General features: G+C 43.2%; 1 protein-coding gene across 2 annotated transcripts in view; it reads right to left on the bottom strand.

Moving 5' to 3' along the window:
- COG7 (component of oligomeric golgi complex 7) overlaps positions 1-19,122 on the bottom strand; it is an 81,501-nt gene that overhangs the window by 26,900 nt on the left and 35,479 nt on the right. For both annotated transcript variants that reach the window (XM_045461611.1, XM_045461612.1), the window contains 4 exons: positions 17,437-17,635; positions 8,226-8,353; positions 7,152-7,306; positions 1,698-1,814 (listed from right to left, as the gene is read on the bottom strand). In XM_045461611.1, the coding sequence (XP_045317567.1) occupies positions 1,698-1,814; positions 7,152-7,306; positions 8,226-8,353; positions 17,437-17,635 (599 nt within the window). The remainder of the gene's footprint in view (positions 1-1,697; positions 1,815-7,151; positions 7,307-8,225; positions 8,354-17,436; positions 17,636-19,122) is intronic.

The raw sequence follows: 19,122 nt of genomic DNA, 5'->3' as shown, positions 1-19,122 counted from the left end.
GCTGCACCAGCTTGCATTCCCAGGGAAAAGAAATTCTTGATTGCTTTTGACCTCCGCCTAATAGTAGAGCTACTACCATGCACAATAGTGGGAGAGCAAGGGCACAAGAGGACATATGGCCAGGCTCCTGGGACTTCAGCTGTCAGCCCCAGGAAGTGAACCCAGGGCTTCTAGAGCTTCCAAGCTTTAAGTGATATTAGAAATCTGAACTGGGGCACCCGAGTGGCTCAGTCAGTTAAGTGTCTGACATCAACTCAGGTCACGGTCTCAAGACTCGCGGGTTCGATCCCCACGTCAGGCTCTGTGCGGACAGCTCAGAGCCTGGAGCCTGCTTCGGATTCTGTATCTCCCTCTTTCTCTGCCCCTCCCCTGCTCACATAAAATAAATAAACATTTTTTAAAAATTAGAAATCTGGATTATGTTAAAACTGGTTTTTAAATGTTGAAAACTCACCCAAAATTTTTTAAATGATGTGATCAAACAAACCATGTCCGTAGGTCTGATCTGGCTCCTGATGCACTCTGCACCTTCTGGCTAGAACTTTCAAGGACCAAACCTTCTTAGGCCACTGCTGATCACATTCCCACCAGGCCTCAGGGCTTGGGGCAACAGGAATCTATCTATTGGCTCACAGGTCATAGGGGCTACCCCAGAATCTGGCCCTGAACAACCACTTGGGAGGGTCACCTCAATGCCTGTCATGGAACTCTTACATGGTCCTTTTCAGGCCAGATAATGCTGCCTTATCACTTAGTAGTATGGTGCTTAAATCTAAAAACAGGATCTGGGCACCTGGCTGGCTCAGTCAGTAGAGTGTGTGTGACTCTTGCTCTCAGGGTTGTGGGTACGAGCTCCCCACATGGGGTGTAGAGATTACTTCAAAAAATAAAATCTTAAAAAATTTAAAAAAATAAATAAAGATAATAAAAACAGTATCCAATCAGCTGTGTATTTTCTAATATGCAAGTTCTAAGTTACTTTAGGCCTGAAAAAGTATAGGCTAAGGAGAAAAAAATCTCACAACAAGTAGAAAATGTGAGTCACCAAAGGAGATAAGGAGCTCATAAAGACTGTTTATGCATTAGGACTGAGAGAGGTCCTTCTGGTGCTGCTGTTGCTGTTGTTAGTTTTAACTGGCTTGTTTTTAGAGTCTAGAGGTTTTGCTTTAAAGAAAAAAAGGCAGTGAAAGATGAAAAAGAAATGAACCCCTTACAAACACATTCATCATTTTTACATATTATATGATGCATGCTTATGCTTACTTACTACACGGGGCACATGCTTAAATTACAGCCCTCGGGGCACCTGGGTGGCTCAGTTGAGCATCTGACTCAATTTAGACTCGGGTCATGATCCCAGGGTTGTGGGATTGAGCCCCTGCTTAAGATTCTCTCCCTCTCTCGTGGCGCCTGGGTGGCTCAGTTGGTTAAGCGTCCAACTCTTGATTTGGACTCAGGTCATGATCTCACGGTTCGTGGGTTTGAGCCCCACTTCGGGCTCCGCGCTGGCAGCGCAGGGCCTGCTTGGGATTCTCTCTCTCTTTCCCTCTCTCTCTGCCCCTCCCTCACTCGTTTGCATTCTCTCTCTCAAAATACATAAATAAAAAACTTTAAAGGTTCTCTCCCTCTACTCCTCTCCCCGACTCACACACTCTCTCTCTCTTAAATAAAAAATAAAATCACAGCCCTCATTTTACCTAACGGAGTTCTGAAAAGCTGTCCAATCTTCTTGAAAAAGCGAGTTGGGAGGAATATCATCCAGCTTGCACTTCTTTCGTATCGACTGGAGAGTACTGGTGAAATCGGACACATACCTGTGAAGAAAGAAAACAAAACAGACGGGGATGTCAACGTCAACTCATATCTCAAGACGCTTGGAATTACGTGGCTTTGGACAAATGGCCAAGGACCTCAAGACCGTTTTGTAGAGACTCCTGCCGAGCGGTCCGACTGCTTGTGAACTCTGACCACAGAAGGGTCTCCTCTGTATGGCAAGACCATCTTTCTCACCTGGAAGGGCAGCTTTAAGGGAGATGCTCAAGATAAGGAAGGGGAGAGCCACTAAGATGAAGATTCTGGTGACCGGACAGGTGAGAGGTGGGGCTGGTCAATTACTCCTTGGCCCAAAGAATTGTCCTGAAACATCACCGTCCCACTAGGATACCCGACCATCACCGAGGACACCATAAAGCAGCTCGCCAAAGTCCCCGGTACTTCTGTGGCATTCTTCCCCCCCAAATCTAGATTAAGCAGCCAAGCTCCATGGCAGGGGAGAGCCCACCTTTAATGGCACAGGAGCACGAAACTGGATTCAAAGCTGAAGACCCTCCCTCATCAGACTGCTGTTTGCTGCCGCTGTATACCACATGCTTTCCCTCATGGGAAAGGTTTAACCAGACAGCTTCTTTCACGTGTGTGTTCGAAGCACGTGCTGTCACTAGGCTGGAAGCTCCTGGAGAAGAGGGACTATCCCTTTGTGGCTCATAACCGTTCCCCCAGAAATTAGCACAGGGCTGGCCATAAAAGAGACACCTGGGAACAGTTCCCGAACGAATGCCAGACTGGCGGTGTGACCTTGGCAAAGTGTGTGGGTGTCTTTGGGCCTCAGCTTCCTCATCCTTAATGACGTCTGCTAAATTGCCTCACAGGGTTGCCGTGATGATAAAATAAGATAAACGAAGTAATATACACAAAAGTTCCCCAGAAAGTAGGAAATGCAAGCCGATGTGGGGTGGCGGTGCCTGTGAGGACGTACAGCTCTTGGAACACGAACGAACAAGTGCAGGTCCTCGCGCATCAGCAAAGGGTCAGGGGAGGTCCTGTTCTCTGGAAACCACGAGGCTCCCTGAAAACCTAGGCCATCTGTGTCCCTCACAAGAAGCCTGACCTCTCTCCCTCCCCAAAGCATTAGCTCGAAGCGAGGAAAGTGGGATGTGACGCCCAGGGCACAGGCCTGAAGAGCAAGCTGGTGTGGGGGAAAGAAAGGCCACAGGCAGCTGTGCTGACTACAAGTGACACCACGGCCCCCTGGACACGGGCCCGAGGCTTTAGAGGGGAGAGCCATGAAACCGATATCCACCCACGGCACCTCCCCTTTGTACCAAGAGGAGGGACAGCTTTCTGTCAGTCCTTGTGGGAGGGGGACGGGCCTCAAGGACCAACAGACGGGGGAGGGCGGGAGGAGGGATGTTGAGGAACACGGCTGTGCTTCAGCCGCAGGAGGTTAACCGACTGTGCCACCGCCCCGCACTATGATGGAAAAGTCTTTGAGGAGCATGCCAAGCCGCGAGGCCCTTGCTCTGCAGGAGCTCAGGACGGCATTCTGGGAGGCCGAGTAGGCAGTAGAGTACTGGGGGAGGGGGTGTCCATTCGGCCACAGTGTTCACCACATCACAGTTTTGTCACATTTGTTCCCAAACCTTCCGATTCTCTCTCACAGTAAATGTTCCTGGGGGTCCCTGCCACGTAAGAGTCGCTGTGTTAGGGGCTCTAATACATGCTTTCACTTGATACCCACAACTGCCATGAAGATGGCCTCCTCAGTTTATTCAGTGAAAAGACACCGAGGCTCCCAGAGGCCCCAACCGGTAAGCATCAGAGCCAGGGCTAAGCCCAGGTGGCTCCGACCCCAAAGCCCACACTCCTGTCGTAGTTGGGAAGCCCTTGATTCTGAAACCCCTTCTCAGTTGCTATATCCTATGGCTTTACCCTAGTTCAAGTTAGGCCACACCCCTCTAACCTCCCCCATGTGCCCCTGCCGTCCTTAATGCCCTCCCCACGACTGAACGATGTCCCCTCCCAATCCTGCTCCAGTTAGCTTCACTCTGATTGCCCTAATTTTACAAACAGCAGCTACTGGGGTAGCTTCAAAATCATCCCTTCTAGAGGGGACCTAGTTTCACCACATACCTTATATACAGTTTGAATTTTTAATACAGATCTATGTTATTTTTTTAATAAAATTTTTTTAATGTTTTATTTATTTTTGAGAGAGAGAGACAGAACGTGAGCAGGGGAGGGGCACAGAGAGAGCGAGACACAGAATCCAAAGCAGGCTCCAGGCTCCGAGCTGTCAGCACAGAGCCTGATGCGGGGCTCGAACTCACAGACTGTGAGATCATGACCTGAGCCGAAGTCAGACGACCAACCAACTGAACCACCCAAGCGCCCCACGTTCATTCATTTTTGAAAGACAGAGAGAGACAGAACACAAACAGGGGTGGGGCGGAGAGAGAGGGGGACACAGAATCCGAAGCAGGCTGCAGGCTCCAGGCTCCAAGCTGTCAGCACAGAGGTCGACATGGAGCTCGCACTCACAAACCAAGAGAACATGACCTGAGCCGAAGTTGGACGCTTAACTGACTGAGCCACCCAGGTGCCCCTGTTATTTATTTATTTTTTTTAATGAAGTAACCAAAATAACCAACAGAACTGGAAGTAAAAATATCACTCACAAGAGCTGAAAGGGGCAGGGGATAAGAGAGAGGAACTTCCTTAAATAAACCCAGTCCCTCAAGATACAGTAGTTAAGGTTGAGGGGCGCCTGGGTGGCTCTGTCAGTTAAGCATCCAACTCTTGATTTCAGCTCAGGTCATGATCCCAGGGTTGTGCGATCGGACCCCGAGTTGGGCTCCACACTGAGTGTGGAGCCAGCTTAAGACTCCCTCTCTCTCCCCTTCTGCTCCTCTCCTCCACTCCTGCTCTCCCTCTCTAAAAAGAATTTTTAATGTTTTATTTATTTTTGAGAGAGAGAGAAAATGTGAACCAGGGAGGGTCGGGGGGTCAGGAACAGAGGATCTGAGGCAGGCTCAGCGCTGACAGCAGCAAGTGGGAATGGGGGCTCAAATGGGAACAGTGAGCCGAAGTCAGAGACCTCAACCGGCCAAGAAACTCAGGCACCCCCCTTCTCTAAAATTAAAAAAAAATAATAGTTAAGGTTGATAAAAAATTTTTCTTTACAGAGGGAAGAGCTGAAAAATCTTTTATCTATATAAAATTTTTAATGTTTTATTTACTTTTGAAAGAAAGAGAGAGAGAGAGAACGCAAGCAGGGGAGGGGCAGAGAGAGAGAGGGGGACAGAGGATCCAAAGCAAGCTCCACATTGACAGCAGCAAGCCCAACTCCGGCCTCAAATTCACGAATCGTGAGATCATGACCTGAGCCAAAGTCAGACGCTTAACCAACTGAGCCACCCAGGCAGCTGACATCTTCTTTTAAAAGAGTAAAAGCAAAATGTGCAAGAGTGGGTATTTCTGAGCAGAAGGACTAAGGGTGGAAAGGAAGGGAAGAAGATTTTGACTTTTTGATACTTTTTTGTATTCTAAAAAATTATTCTATAGCATTATTTGTTATTTTATAGTAACATTTTTATATCTCAATAAAAAATTCTTTCCATCCACAAAGTCCTGGCTGGTGCTGGAGACAGAAAGTGGTTTTGTCTGATTAGACTTGTTGCTCACGCTTCTTAGAAAAGTGAACGCATCTGGGCTCACCTGGCTGCACCTCTGTCTGAGAGCAGGGCGTGGGTCCTTGGCAGCTCTAACGTCTACACTGGGAGCTGCCCTCCAGAGGTGGTAACTGCCCACTGCACCACGGACCTCAGAGCTCACAGGGGCGTGCCCAGTATTTCTGGAATGCCAAAAGCTCCCTAAAATTTACTACAGGAAAACAGCATCCAGTTCAATTAAAAAAAAATTTCTCGAGACCGAGGGTGACTTCATTCTAGAACAAGCTACCAAAGGAAGGTCTTTGGAGAGCCTAAGAACATATTTGTCTCTAAGTGGGAGACTGGAGCAGACCTGAGGGCCCTCACGCCTCAACTGCACGGGTCAGAAAATCCAGCATTATGCTGCTTGCTCACTTGTTCCTAACTCAGCGTGATTTAGTGTCCTCTTCTTTCTCTCCACAGCTCTGTCGCAATGGAATTCACACACCACACAATTCACCCATTTAAAGAGTACAATCCAGTGATTTTAGTGTAGTCACAGGGCTGTGTGACCATCACCGATCAACTTGAGAACACGTTCATCACCTGAAAAAAAAGCCCTGTATCTTTTGGTATTGAACCCCCATCTCCTCCAAATGTCCACCTCTCCTCAGCCAGGGGAGAATCTATTTTCTGTTCCCACCCACTTGCCTGTTTTCAATCCTTCATACAGGTGGAATCATACAGCATGTGGTCTTTTGTGACTGACCTCCTTCACTTAGCATGACGTATTTCTCTCATTTTTATATTTTTAGCTACACAAGAAATGCATGACTATATGCTTTTTTAAAAATCAGAAAATAACAAATAAAGCTAAATCCTCTATGAATACCACCCTAGTCCTTCCCTCCTTTCCTACCTCCCCAAAGATAACAGATGTTTTGAGTTTGTGGCCTAACCTTCCAGGCATTAGAGCTCAGCAAACCTTTTTTCTGCTAAGGTCCCATTATTTTAGGTTTTGAGGGTCCCAAGGTCTCTGCTCTAACTACTCACTTCTACCTTCATAGACCATAGATAAGGGAATGGACATGGCTGTGTTGCAATAAAACTTTATTTACAAAAACAGAGGGCAGGCTAGATTTGGCTCATGTTTAAGAGTTTGTTGATACCTCTTCTACAGGAATATACAATGCATGTTAAAGCATGGAAAAAACAAACAAACAAACAAACAAAACAAGATCCAGAACAGGGATTGGTACTCTAGGCTATTTTGTAAGTGAATTTTCCTGGAATACAGCCATGCCCATTCATTTATGTGTCATCTACCGAAGTTTCTATTGACCATAAGGCCCAAAAGCCTAAAATGCTTATCATCTGGCCCTCTGCAGAAAAAGTCTGCTGAACCCTGCTATGGAAAGTATACCCTATTTTTTTATGTTGTTTTCACATACTGTATTAGACTCTACATAGGATTCTGCAACTTGCTTATTTTTTTCACTCAATGAACTCTATCAATGTTGATATGTGTAGCCCTATTAATACTGTAACTGCCAAATAGAGTTCCCTTGTACAAATATACCATATCTTATTTAGCCATTGCCAAATTCATGGCCATTCAGGTGCTTCTCCAGGGCTCACAGGAGGAACACAGAACACACGCATTTTCAACTGGGGCAGACAGCGCCCTCCGGAGTAGCCGGCCCTGTCCCCACACTCCAGCCTTACTTGGCAAAGAGGGATTTCAGTGCTGTCAGCAAGCCACAGGTCCCGAGGCCATTGGTGAATCTGATGCATCTGTCAACAGCTGCAGAAGCCAGAGCGAAGAGCTTGTTCACAGAGTGGCTCAGCTCCTGCACACAGTCAATGACCTCCCCGTGCTCCTGGTCAGCAAATATGGACAAACGAAAGCTGCCTCAGGCTCGAGAACAAATGAATAGACAACATTAAGATGGAGGAGACCTCCAAACCTCTTCACCCGTGGTAAAACCACCCAAGTCAGGTGGCAAACACAGCGCCAAGTGGCAACAGCCCTCTGGGAGCCTGACCCAAGGGGAGGAAGTCGATGTAGCCCGTGAGATCACACATGTGAACTCCTGCCAGAAAAGCAGGATCAAAATCCTGTATTTTTCATCTCTTTCCTCTTTTTCTGTGATTAAGATGGCATCTCCCCCCTGGCTCTAAAACTAGAATTCAAATTCTCCATATCAGACACTCCAGAAGAATGTAGGAAAAGGAAAATGCTTCCTTCAGGGGCAAGAATGTAACTGAGGCGGAACGGACTTTCTAGGCATGTCCCTGGAAAACAGAAAAATGGCAGGAAGCAGCAGAGTTTAACTAGTGTGAGATCTACTCTTAAATGTCAACTCACTTCATGCTAGATAACCTTAATATTTGTAATGGGAATGCCTTCTCTTCCCCTCGGAGGCCCGCACAAGCAAACCTGCCCCTGGGGCAGGGTCCACGAATGTACAGTTCCTGTGCCCATTTCCATATATTCCTTAGACAAAAGACTGCCATAATAAGAATTTGTCAAATCAGGGAGATCATCAACTTATCCCCAAAAGATTTAAGTCTCTCATTCTGCTGGACCTTTACTTGAGATTTTAAATAGAAAAGTGGTAGCATATCTGTGGTTTCATTTTACACTTGGATTGAAAACCCCACAAGGCAATTAAGAGCCTGTTTTTGCACACCTGTTCCCACTCTTTGCACACCTGATGCCACCTCCCCACTTCACCAACCCCGTGGCTGGCAAACCGTATAATTCCTCGATGGCCACCGGCAGTACTATGACATTACCAAGGGCACAGCGCTGATCTGGATGAGGACGTTCTTCTCTTCCATGTCGCCATACTTCAGTTGGTAAGGTTTGTATGGACCATATACAGCCTCCACCAGCTCTGTGACTTTCACCAGGTTGTACTCATCTTAAGGGAATCAAAAATTAAAATTGATGATGAACAAAGAGTCAGAAATTGCTGGGAAAAAAAATAGGTGAAAGGTACTGTACGGGAACTTTTCCGGTCTCATCTTGGGGTGACTACATTTTGTCAATTTGCTTTTGTTGTTCATGGAAGTTCCCACAATCACTTCAGTAAATATTTTCATAAATGTGAGCTCTATGTATTATCTGTCCGGAGCACTATTTAAAAAAAAAATGTTTAAGGTTTATTCATTTTTCAGAGACAGAGAGAGGTAGCGGGGGGGGGGGGGGGTAGGGGCAGAGAGAGAGGGAGACACAGAATCTGAAGCAGTCTCCAGGTCCGAGCTGTCAGCACAGAGCCCAACATGGGGCTCAAACTCACAGACCGTGAGATCATGACCTGAGCTGAAGTTGGATGCTTAACCAACTGAGCCACCCAGACGCCCCACAGAGCACTATTAAAGCCACCAACCCCCTTTGTTCCACAACCTGTCATGGTCAAGAATCCTTCAAATGCTAACTCTAGCCAAGGTCAAGTTGCAGAAGTGCTACAGAGAAAAGGCTCTGCAGGAAGAACACTTTTCCAGAACTTGCAACCCCATATACTAGGCATTCCAAAAAACTCCTATATTCAATACATAAAAAAATGCAAAGCATGTTTGTATCAAAAATCAAAACGGGCATATTCCAGGACATAGCAATTCAGCTTCCAAGTTGAACACTTACCCAAGTGACTTTAGCATCTATTAATAACCTTTGCCTGATGATTATAAAATGTTGATTTCCTGGAGAGTCTGGGTGGCTCAGTCACGTAAGTGTCCAACTCTTGATTTCAGCTCAGGTCATGATTTCATAGTACATGGGTTCAAGCCCCTCATCGGGCTTCACACTGACAGTGCAGAGCCTGCTTGAGATTCTCTGACTCTCCCCCGCTCACGCTCTCTCTCAAAATAAATAAACTTTAAAAAAAACTAAAATGGTGATTTCCTAATTCCCTCATTCTTTCTACATCTATATGCAGGCCTTCTTTTGTAAAGAAGAGATTTTCCTCTTTCTCTTTGATACAATATTCCTGTGAACTCGTGGATTCGTTTTATATTCATTGTGTCATGATCCGTCATTGTTGTTATTCATTTTGATGTTCAAGTTATTTCAAATTTGGTCATTTCAGGCTGCCTCCTTTATCTTTTTGAAACATCCATAATCAGTCTTTGAGTGTATCAGCTGGGATCCAAAACCTTTTCTATAGCCTGCAAGGACCCACAAGGACTGACCTCAGAAGGTGAAAGAGGGAAGCAGTGAAGAGTGAAGGCTCTCCTATCCAAGTTCTCTTGCCTCCTACTTATGTGACTATGTGCCAATGATAGAACTTTCAACACCTGTTCCCTCAATTGTACACTGGGGTTAATAATGGCATCAATCTTTGGCACAAAAACAGACACTCAGATCAATGGAACAGAATAGAGAACACAGAAATGGACCCACAAACGTACGGCCAACTAATTTTTGACAAAGCAGGAAAGAATATCCAATGGAATAAAGACAGTCTTTTCAGCAAATGGTGCTGGGAAAATTGGACAGCAACATGCAGAAAAATGAACCTGGACCACTTTCTTACACCATACACAAAAATAAACTCAAAATGGATGAAAGACCTAAATGTAAGATAGGAAGCCACCAAAATCCTCGAGGAAAAATCAGGCAAAAACCCCTTTGACCTCGGCCGCAGCAACTTCTTACTCAACACGTCTCCGGAGGCAAGGGAAACCAAAGCAGAAATGAACTACTGGGACCTCAACAAAATAAAAAGCTTCTGCACAGCAAAGGAAACAATCAGCAAAACTAAAAAGGCAACCAATGGAATAGGAGAAGATATTTGCAAATGACGTATCAGATAAAGGGTTAGCGTCCAAAATCTATAGAGAACTTATCAAACTCAACACCCAAAAAACAAATAATCCAGTGAAGAAATGGGCAAAAGGTATGAATAGACACTTCTCCAAAGACGACATCCAGATGACCAACCGACACGAGAAAATGTTCAACATCACTCATCATCAGGGAAATACAAATCAAAACCACAATGAGATACCACCCCACACCTGTCAGAATGGCTAACATTAACAACTCAGGCAACAACAGATGTTGATGAGGATGCAGAAAAAGAGGATCTCTTTTGCACTGCTGGTGGGAATGCAAGCTGGTGCAGCCACTCTGGAAAACAGTATGGAGGTTCCTCAAAAAATTAAAAATAGAACTACCCTACGACCCAGCAATTGCACTACTAGGCATTTACCCAAGGGATACAGATGTGCTGTTTCAAAGGGCACATTCACCCCAATGTTTATAGCAGCACTATCAACAATAGCCAAAGTATGGAAAGAGCCCAAATGTCCATCGATGGATGAATGGATAAAGAAGACACACACACACACACTGAAGTGTTACTGGGCAATCAAAAAGAATGAAATCTTGCTGTTTGCAACTACGTGCATAGAACTAGAGGGTATTATGCTAAGCAAAATTAGTCATAGAAAGACAAGTATCATATGACTTCACTCATATGGGACTTCAAAGTACAAAACAGATGAACATAAGGGAAGGGAAGCAAAAATAATATAAAAACAGGGGAAGGACAAAACATAAGAGACTCTTAAATACAGAGAACAAACAGAGGGTTGCTGGAGGAGTTATGGGAGGAGGGATGGGCTAAATGGGTAAGGGGCTTAAGGAATCTACTCCTGAAATCATTGTTGCACCATGTGCTAACTTGGATGCAAATTATAAAAAATAAATTATAGAAAGAAAAAAATGGCATCAATCTTACAAGGCCTTCATGGAGATTACATAAAATCTCTGTGTAGCATGTGGTAACACTTAATAAATGCCAGCTGTCTCTATTGTTACTGCCCAGCCTTTCCTCCTTCACAATTCCCCTGGCCTCCAGCCTTCTTGTGCTTCCTCAGAAGCACTGGGCTCCCTTCTGGTCAGTTCTGTCTGGAAGGACCTTTTTCTCCCTTACCCTCCTGCATCTGGTCACCTCCCATTCTTCTTTCAGGACTCACTCAGCTGAAGTCACCAGGCTCAATCAGTGTTGTTTGTTCATATATTCTCCTAGAACCACTCTGCTTTCTTTCAAAGTACTCATCTCATTTTGTAATTATACACCTATTACTATGATAATTTGGTTATCTCCCACCAGAACAGATGTTGTATGAGAGCAGGGACTGTGTCTGGTTTTGCTCAGTGTTCAGCATTCCAGTACCAGTTCATTTGTAGTTGAGTGAATAAATTAAATACGTTGTGACCTATCCATAAGGCAGTCATGAAAAATAACTGGACACACACATATATATAAAACACACACACACAGTTGAGAACCAGAGTTCTCACTGTACAAGAAGAGATGCAGAAGGCAAAGTGGATCTGATTTAGAAGGATCAGTATAAACTGGAGATATATATTTCCTAGCTCTGTCCACCAAAAGGACCTGGAACCCCAGCAACAATGAGCACCCTCGGTGTCCAGACCTTGGTTTCTAAATACCATTTCCTACTAAAAGAAACCTGGCTCCTCGGAAAACATAGGTCTGAGGCAGGAAAAGTATGTGCTCCTGGAATTATTTGTGCCAAACAGCAAGGAAGTACTCAAAGACTGATGGGGACATGTCAAAAAGATACAGGAGGCAGCCTAAAGGGGCAACTACTATCCAAATTTGAAATAATTCAAGCATCAAAATGAATAATGGCAACGGTAAATCATAACACAATGAATAAAAAAAGAATCCATGAATTCATAGTGATATTAAAGTAAAGAAAGGGGGGTGCTTGGGTGGTGCAGTTGGCTGGGTGTCCAACTGTTGATCTCAGCTCAGGTCATGATCTCAGTTTGTGAGTTCGAGCCCTGCATCAGGCTCTGCACTGATGGCATGGAGCCTGCTTGGGATTCTCTCTGTGCCTCCCTCACTTGTGCACACATGCTCTCTCTCTCAAAATAAATAAATAAACAAAAATTTAAAAAAATAATAAAGTAAGGAAAGGGGGCACCTGGCTGGCTCAGGAGGAGCATGAAACTCTTGATCTCAGGGTCATGAGTTTGAGCCCCACATGGTGCAGAGATTAAACAAATAAAACTTTTAGGGGTGTCTGGGTGGCTCAGTAGGTTGGGCGTCCCTTCAGCTCAGGTCATGATTTCACAGTCTGTGAGTTCAAGTCCCACGTACGGCTCTGTGCTGACAGCTCAGAGCCTGGAGACTACTTTAGATTCTGTCTCCTTCTCTCTCTACCCCTCCCCCACTCACACTCTGTCTCTCTCAAAAATAAAAAACATTAAAAAAAATTTTAAATAAATAAATAAAACTTTTAAAAAGTGAGGAAAGAAAAAAAAATCTCTTCTTTACAAAATAAGGTCTGCAAATAAATGTAGAAGGAATGAGAGAATTAGGGAATTGCCATTTTTTTAAACGTTTATTTATTATTGAGAGTCAGAGAGAGATAGAGCATGAACATAGGAGGGGCAGAGAGAGGAGGAGACACAGAATACAAAGCAGGCTCCAGGCTCCAAGCTGTCAGCACAGAGCCCAACGCGGGGCTCAAATTCACAAACCGCAATATCATGACCTGAGTCAAAGTCGGATGCTCAACCGACTGAGCCACTCAGGCGCCCCGAGAGTCACCATTTTATAATCAGTAGTGTGAAAATTTATTCAGGCAAGATTTATCAATGGATGCTAAAGTCACTGAGTAAATGTTCTTTGAGGATTAGTATTTTCCTATCAGCTCAAAGCATCATCCCATGGATTACTTATTAATTACAAAGAGGAAGAGGTACCTTTATAATAGATCTACTGGATACACTAGATACATCTACCAAGTGATTAATCCAACCATCACCAATAATTGCACATTACGTGTCTCCTGATGTGATGCCACAGGAAATACACAACATCATCATCAATGTAGTATTCTTGCAAAAATATTTAATCTAAATTTAATCTTCAGGAAACAATCAGACAATTCCAGAATATGGGAGATTCCACTAGAAAATTACCCTGCATTCTTCAAAGATGTCAATGTCATGAAAGACAAAAGAGAGGTGGGATGACTGTTTCAGATTAAGAGTTTAAAGAGACAAGACAAAAATAAATAAAAAAGAGACAAGACAACCAAATACAATGTATGCACATCGATTGATCTTAATGGGAGGGAGACGTGGAGAAGCAGCTATAGAGACTTGTGGAACAAATGGAAAAATTTGTGTATTAGGTGACAGTATTGAGTCAATATTATATTGGGGGGGCTGATAACAATAATAAAATATTCTATTAAAAATATTTAAAGGGACACCTGAGTGGCTCAGTCAATTAAGCATCTGACTTCAGCTCAGGTCATGCTCTCATGGTTTATGAGTTCAAGCCCTGCATTGGGCTCTTTGCTGTCAGCACAGGGCCAGCTTCAAATCCTCTGTCCCCCCCTCTCTCTACCCTCTTCTGTCTCTCTGTCTCTTAAAAGTAAGCATTAAAAAAGAAATAAAAAAAAAAAGTAAAGGATACAGAGACCCTCTCATTCATGCAGAATCAGTACATATATATAACACAAAATACGGTTTCTAAATGGTAGACTAAGAATGATCTTTTTCCTTCTTTGTGTTTTCTGGGTTTTTCTATAATGAATACCTATTGCTTATTAATTATAAAATCAACTTAAGCTATTTTATAAAATTAGTTTTCCTATCACATAATTTACATATTTCTAATAATACCATGTACATGCATTAATTACTAAAATAGAAACAATGTTAAAGGCAAAATATAAAGTTAGAAACTATATCTGTAGGGGCACTGGGGTGGCTCAGTTGGTAAAGCGTCTGACTTTGGATTCTGTGTCTCCCTCTCTGCCCCTCCCCTGCTCGCACTCTCTCTCTCTCTCAAAAAATAAACAGTAAAAAAAGAAAATACATCTGTAACATACTTGATAAACAATAGGGGAAAAATCCTTACTACATAAGGATATCTTGGGATAGACACCAAATTTTTAACAGTGGTTATTTCAAGCAAGCTGGGTTTTATATAGGAGACTTTCATTTTGTGTTACAGATTTCTATAACACGAATTTTTATAACACGTACTTTGTTGCTTTCAATATTTAATGATATATTATTTTAAATAAATTGCTCTTATAAATTAACCCAAAATAAATTAAACTCCCAAAAATTGAAAAATAGGCAAACGAATAAGCAATTCAAAAAAGAAGTTTATAATATAAATTTAAAACTTGCTAGTAATAAAAGAAATGAAAAATCACAATGAAATGTCATTAACTAAGAACCTGGCAATGATGGAGAAAAACAGGTAGTGTCCAGTGCAAGTAAGGACATGGGGGATGGACACCCTCAGTCACTACTGACAGACACGAAAATAGGGAGAAACCTTCTCAAGAGCAAAATATGACAAACATCTTTAAAATGTTCATTTCTTGGCAACTGTAATTCTTAAGCTTATCCTAAGGAATAATCAAAATTTCGGGGCTCAAAATTAATGTGCTGGATTATTCATAATAGTTTTATTTATAATAGTAGATAAAATAATTAAAGTAAGCCATACTTACAAGTGGTCATTAAAAAACATGTCTTTGGGAATGCAAGCTGGTGCAGCTACTCTGGAGAACAGTATGAAGGTTCCTCAAAAAACTAAAAACAGAATTACCCTACGACCCAGCAATTGCACCACTAGGTATTTACCCAAGGTATACAGGTGTGCTGTTTCGAAGGGACACATGCACCCCCATGTTTATAGCAGGACTGCCAACAATACCCAAAGTATGGAAAGAGCCCAAATGTCCATCGATGGATGAATGGATAAAGAAGACGTGGTATATATATATATACAATGGAGTATACTCAGCAATCAAAAAGAATGAAATCTTGCCATTTGTAACTACGTGGATAGAACTGGAGGGTATTATGCTTAGTGAAATTAGTCAGAGAAAGACAAAAATCCTATTGACTTGACTCATATGAGGACTTTAAGAGACAAAACAGATGAACATAAGGGAAGGGAAACAAAAATAATATAAAAACAGGGAGGGGGACAAAGCATAAGAGACTCATAAATATGGACAACAAACTGAGGGTTACTGGAGGGGGTGTGGGAGGGGGGATGGGCTAAATGGCTAAGGGGCATTAAGGAATCTACTCCTGAAATCACTGTTGCACTACGCTAATTTGGATATAAATTTAAAAAATAAATAAATAAAATAAAATAATTTAATTTAATTTAATTTAATTAAAAAAAAAAAAACCCATGTCTTGGTCCTGGACAAATGTTAGAAACTGCTATACCTGGGTATGGAGCAAGTTTAGTTCAGAGGCAATTAAAAAATGCTAATAGGCCAAAAACAAAAAAAGGCAACAAATAAATACACATTTAAAAAAACAAAAAACAAAAAACCATGTATTGGGAAAACATTTAATGACATTAAAAAAAATACTCATTATAGGGGCGCCTGGGTGACTCAGTCAGTTAAGCGTCCTACTTCGGCTAAGGTCATGATCTCGTGGTTTGTGAGTTCGAGCCTCGTGTCAGATTCTGTGCAGACAGTTTGGAGCCTAGATCCTGCTTCAGATTTCGTGTCTCCCTGTCTCTCTCTGCCCCTCCCCCACTCGCACTCTGTCTCTCTCTTTCTCTTTCCCTCTCAAAAACAAATAAACACTAAAAAAAACCCTCTCATTATATTATTTTGAGCAAAAAAAGATAATTTAAGTTTGTATGCAACCATTATTTTAAAAGATGTATATGTGTGTAGGTGTATACGTGTATATATTTTTATATGTATTTGTGGAAAATGTGTATTTATATTTGAATTACTAGCAGAAAATACAATGGAAGGCTGCCAAAGGCTCTCTCTGAATGATGAGGTTGTGAATCATTTTTACTCTATTTTATTTTTGGGTGTTTCCAAAGTATTTTTAAATAAAAAAAAAAATACTTTTTTTGGAAACCTTGATAGGAATCATTAAAAATCTAAATTTCCATGGCTGACTAACAAAGCACTTGTATGCATTATTCTTTGGAGGGTGGTTCTCTCTTCTTCAGTAATGTCCATCACCAGTGGGAGGAAGGCAACCTGCCCTTTTGCCCTACCTTCATTCCACTCTGCTCCAGCAGGCTACATGGCCTACACTCTAGCCCCATGGACATGGCATCCTGGTCCCCTGGAAGCTACCCACATCCCCCAAGCCTTTCCCACAACCAAGGTCTGCCGAGTGAGTGAGCCAAAACACCTATGAATCATCCGGAACTGGAACAATAAACACACTCCCTGGAATGTACGAAGTAATTATAACCAAATGTAATTAAAGGGAATAACTATTAAATAAACCAAGTTAGTGACACATAGCCGCCAAACGGCAGGACAAGGCCTTCCTGAAGCGATTTCCTGATTTGACAGCAGCATGCGTCATGAGATCTTGTGGTACCTGAAAGTTTATGATGCTTTTAACTTACAGGGGAAACAGCTGGGGAAACGTAACACAACATCGCTGTGTTCCCAAATGGGAAGGAGGAGAGCTCTGCTCCCGCAAACAGCTGGGGAATGCCCATTTTCCCCACAACCACCCCTAGTCCTAACATGGCCTCCCTGCCCTTAAAACCTTGCTGACGCCCTATCAAAAAGTTCCTCTGACCTATTCGTCCTTTTTAGCTTACTTTTTAGGTTGAGCTGTCTGAGGTCTTATGACATCTCAAGGGAAGAGGACACTACCTTCCCAATGCAATCTGCTGCCAATTCGAGGCCACTGAGGCCCACCTGCCTCTTGCACATTCTCAGTGCCTGCCAAAGTGCCCCTCACTTCCCCAGAGCATGCAAAGCCCCTAGGTAGCACTGGGTTTGGTTAATACATCAGGCAGCAACCATTTCCAATGGCAATGCTTTCATGGAAAAGGCTTCCATATCCGCTGAGAAGGAAAACAAGGATCCCTTCCAAATCTGTAAAATCAGTCATCCGAAAAGACAGACAAACCCAAGCCCCAGAAGCTTCAAAAAGAGCATGTGAAGACAGGCCAGGGGACTGGGAGGAAGGAGCATTTACGTGGGCGGGAGAGCTGCGCCATCTCCAGCCCCTGGGCAAAGTGGGCGGTGGCATCGTAGAACTCCAGGAGCTTGAGGAGCCCCAGCTCAGGCCCTGCCCTCTCCACGCCTGAGCTGAGGCAGTCAGGCAGGGTGGGCAGCAAGGCCCCCAGAGTCTGAATCAGCAGCACGGTCACCACCTCGTGGGGGTTCTTGAAGACCTGCAGTGGGAGAGAGGTATCTGCATTAGCACAAAGGACCAAGCAGGAACATACCTTTTCAAGAAGCAGTCTCCTGGACGGCTCTCAAAGGAATTTCTCCAACAGCTGGAAAATGGCCTCATCAAGAGCTTTAAGCCCCAAGTGTTCCTTCCTACAAACCCAAACAAGCTCAGAAAGTCAAGTAACTGGCACAACTTGCAACTTGTCCAGAACAATTGGCTACTGCATGTCTATTGCTAGCCACAAGTGACTTTTTTTCAAATTTATCACATGTAGAATTTAGATAGCTACCAAAATCTGGCCAGCAAGGGCTGTGAAGATGACCATGCAGAAACTAGGAGTGCATGGGAGGTGGAGAATAAAACAGAATTAAAGAAGAACACTTCACTGAATCAGGGTTGGAGGACATTTAGTCAGATTTGCACACCAGCCCACAGCCACATCTCCCCTTGACATAGACCTTGGGTTAAGATAGATTTATCTTTTACTTTAAGGACCACCAGGAATAGTGTATCCAGGACCTTTTAGGGTTTTTTTTTTTAATGTTTATTTATTTACATTTGAGAGAGAGAGTGTGTACCTGAGTGGGGGAAGAACAGAGAGAGAGGGAGAGAAAGGATCCCAAGCAGGCTCCTCGCTGTCAGCGCAGAGCCCGGTATGGGGCTCAATCCCACAAACCATGAGATCATGACTTGAGAGTTGGACACTTAACCGACTGAGCCACCGAGGACCCCAGAGGCCTTTTAGATTATAGATTCACTTATTCACCAAGAGTCTTTTCTTCTATTTTATATACTATTGATCTCTTGGACAAAACTGTAAAAATGTACACAGTACATTTAGAGAGGGCTTCTCGCAGACTCCCCTGTGTTGATTGAATGATTTTTTATTATAATGTGGCTTAAATATGCACAAAAATGAAAACAAGATATAAAACTCTTCTTAGGAATTGTGGTTTATACACACAATGGAATACTACGTGGCAATGAGAAAGAATGAAATATGGCCTTTTGTAGCAACGTGGAACTGGAGAGTGTTATGCTAAGTGAAATAAGTCATACAGAGAAAGACGGATACCATATGTTTTCACTCTTATGTGGATCCTGAGAAACTTAACAGAAGTTAAGTTTCTTCCCCCCTCCCCATGCGGGAGGGGAAGAAAAAAAAAAAGGTTAGAGAAGGAGGGAGCCAAAACATAAGAGACTCTTAAAAGGTGAGAAAAAACTGAGGGTTGATGGGGGGGTGGGAGGGAGGGGAGGATGGGCTATGGGTATTGAGGAGGGCACCTGTTGGGATGAGCACTGGGTGTTGTATGGAAATCAATTTGACAATAAATTTCATATGAAAAAAAATTATGTGAATAATAAATCTGTAGAAAAAAAAAAAACCCTGTTCTTAGGTAACTCTAAGGCCACAAAAGGTATAAGCTTAAAAACTATAAAATCAATAAACTCACATTTTTATTAGAAAATACCCCGAGATGAGTG

Source organism: Leopardus geoffroyi, chromosome E3 (assembly GCF_018350155.1).
Source record: "Leopardus geoffroyi isolate Oge1 chromosome E3, O.geoffroyi_Oge1_pat1.0, whole genome shotgun sequence".
In the NCBI taxonomy this organism is placed as follows: Eukaryota; Metazoa; Chordata; class Mammalia; order Carnivora; family Felidae; genus Leopardus; species Leopardus geoffroyi.
This window is presented reverse-complemented; position numbering and strand designations above follow the sequence as displayed.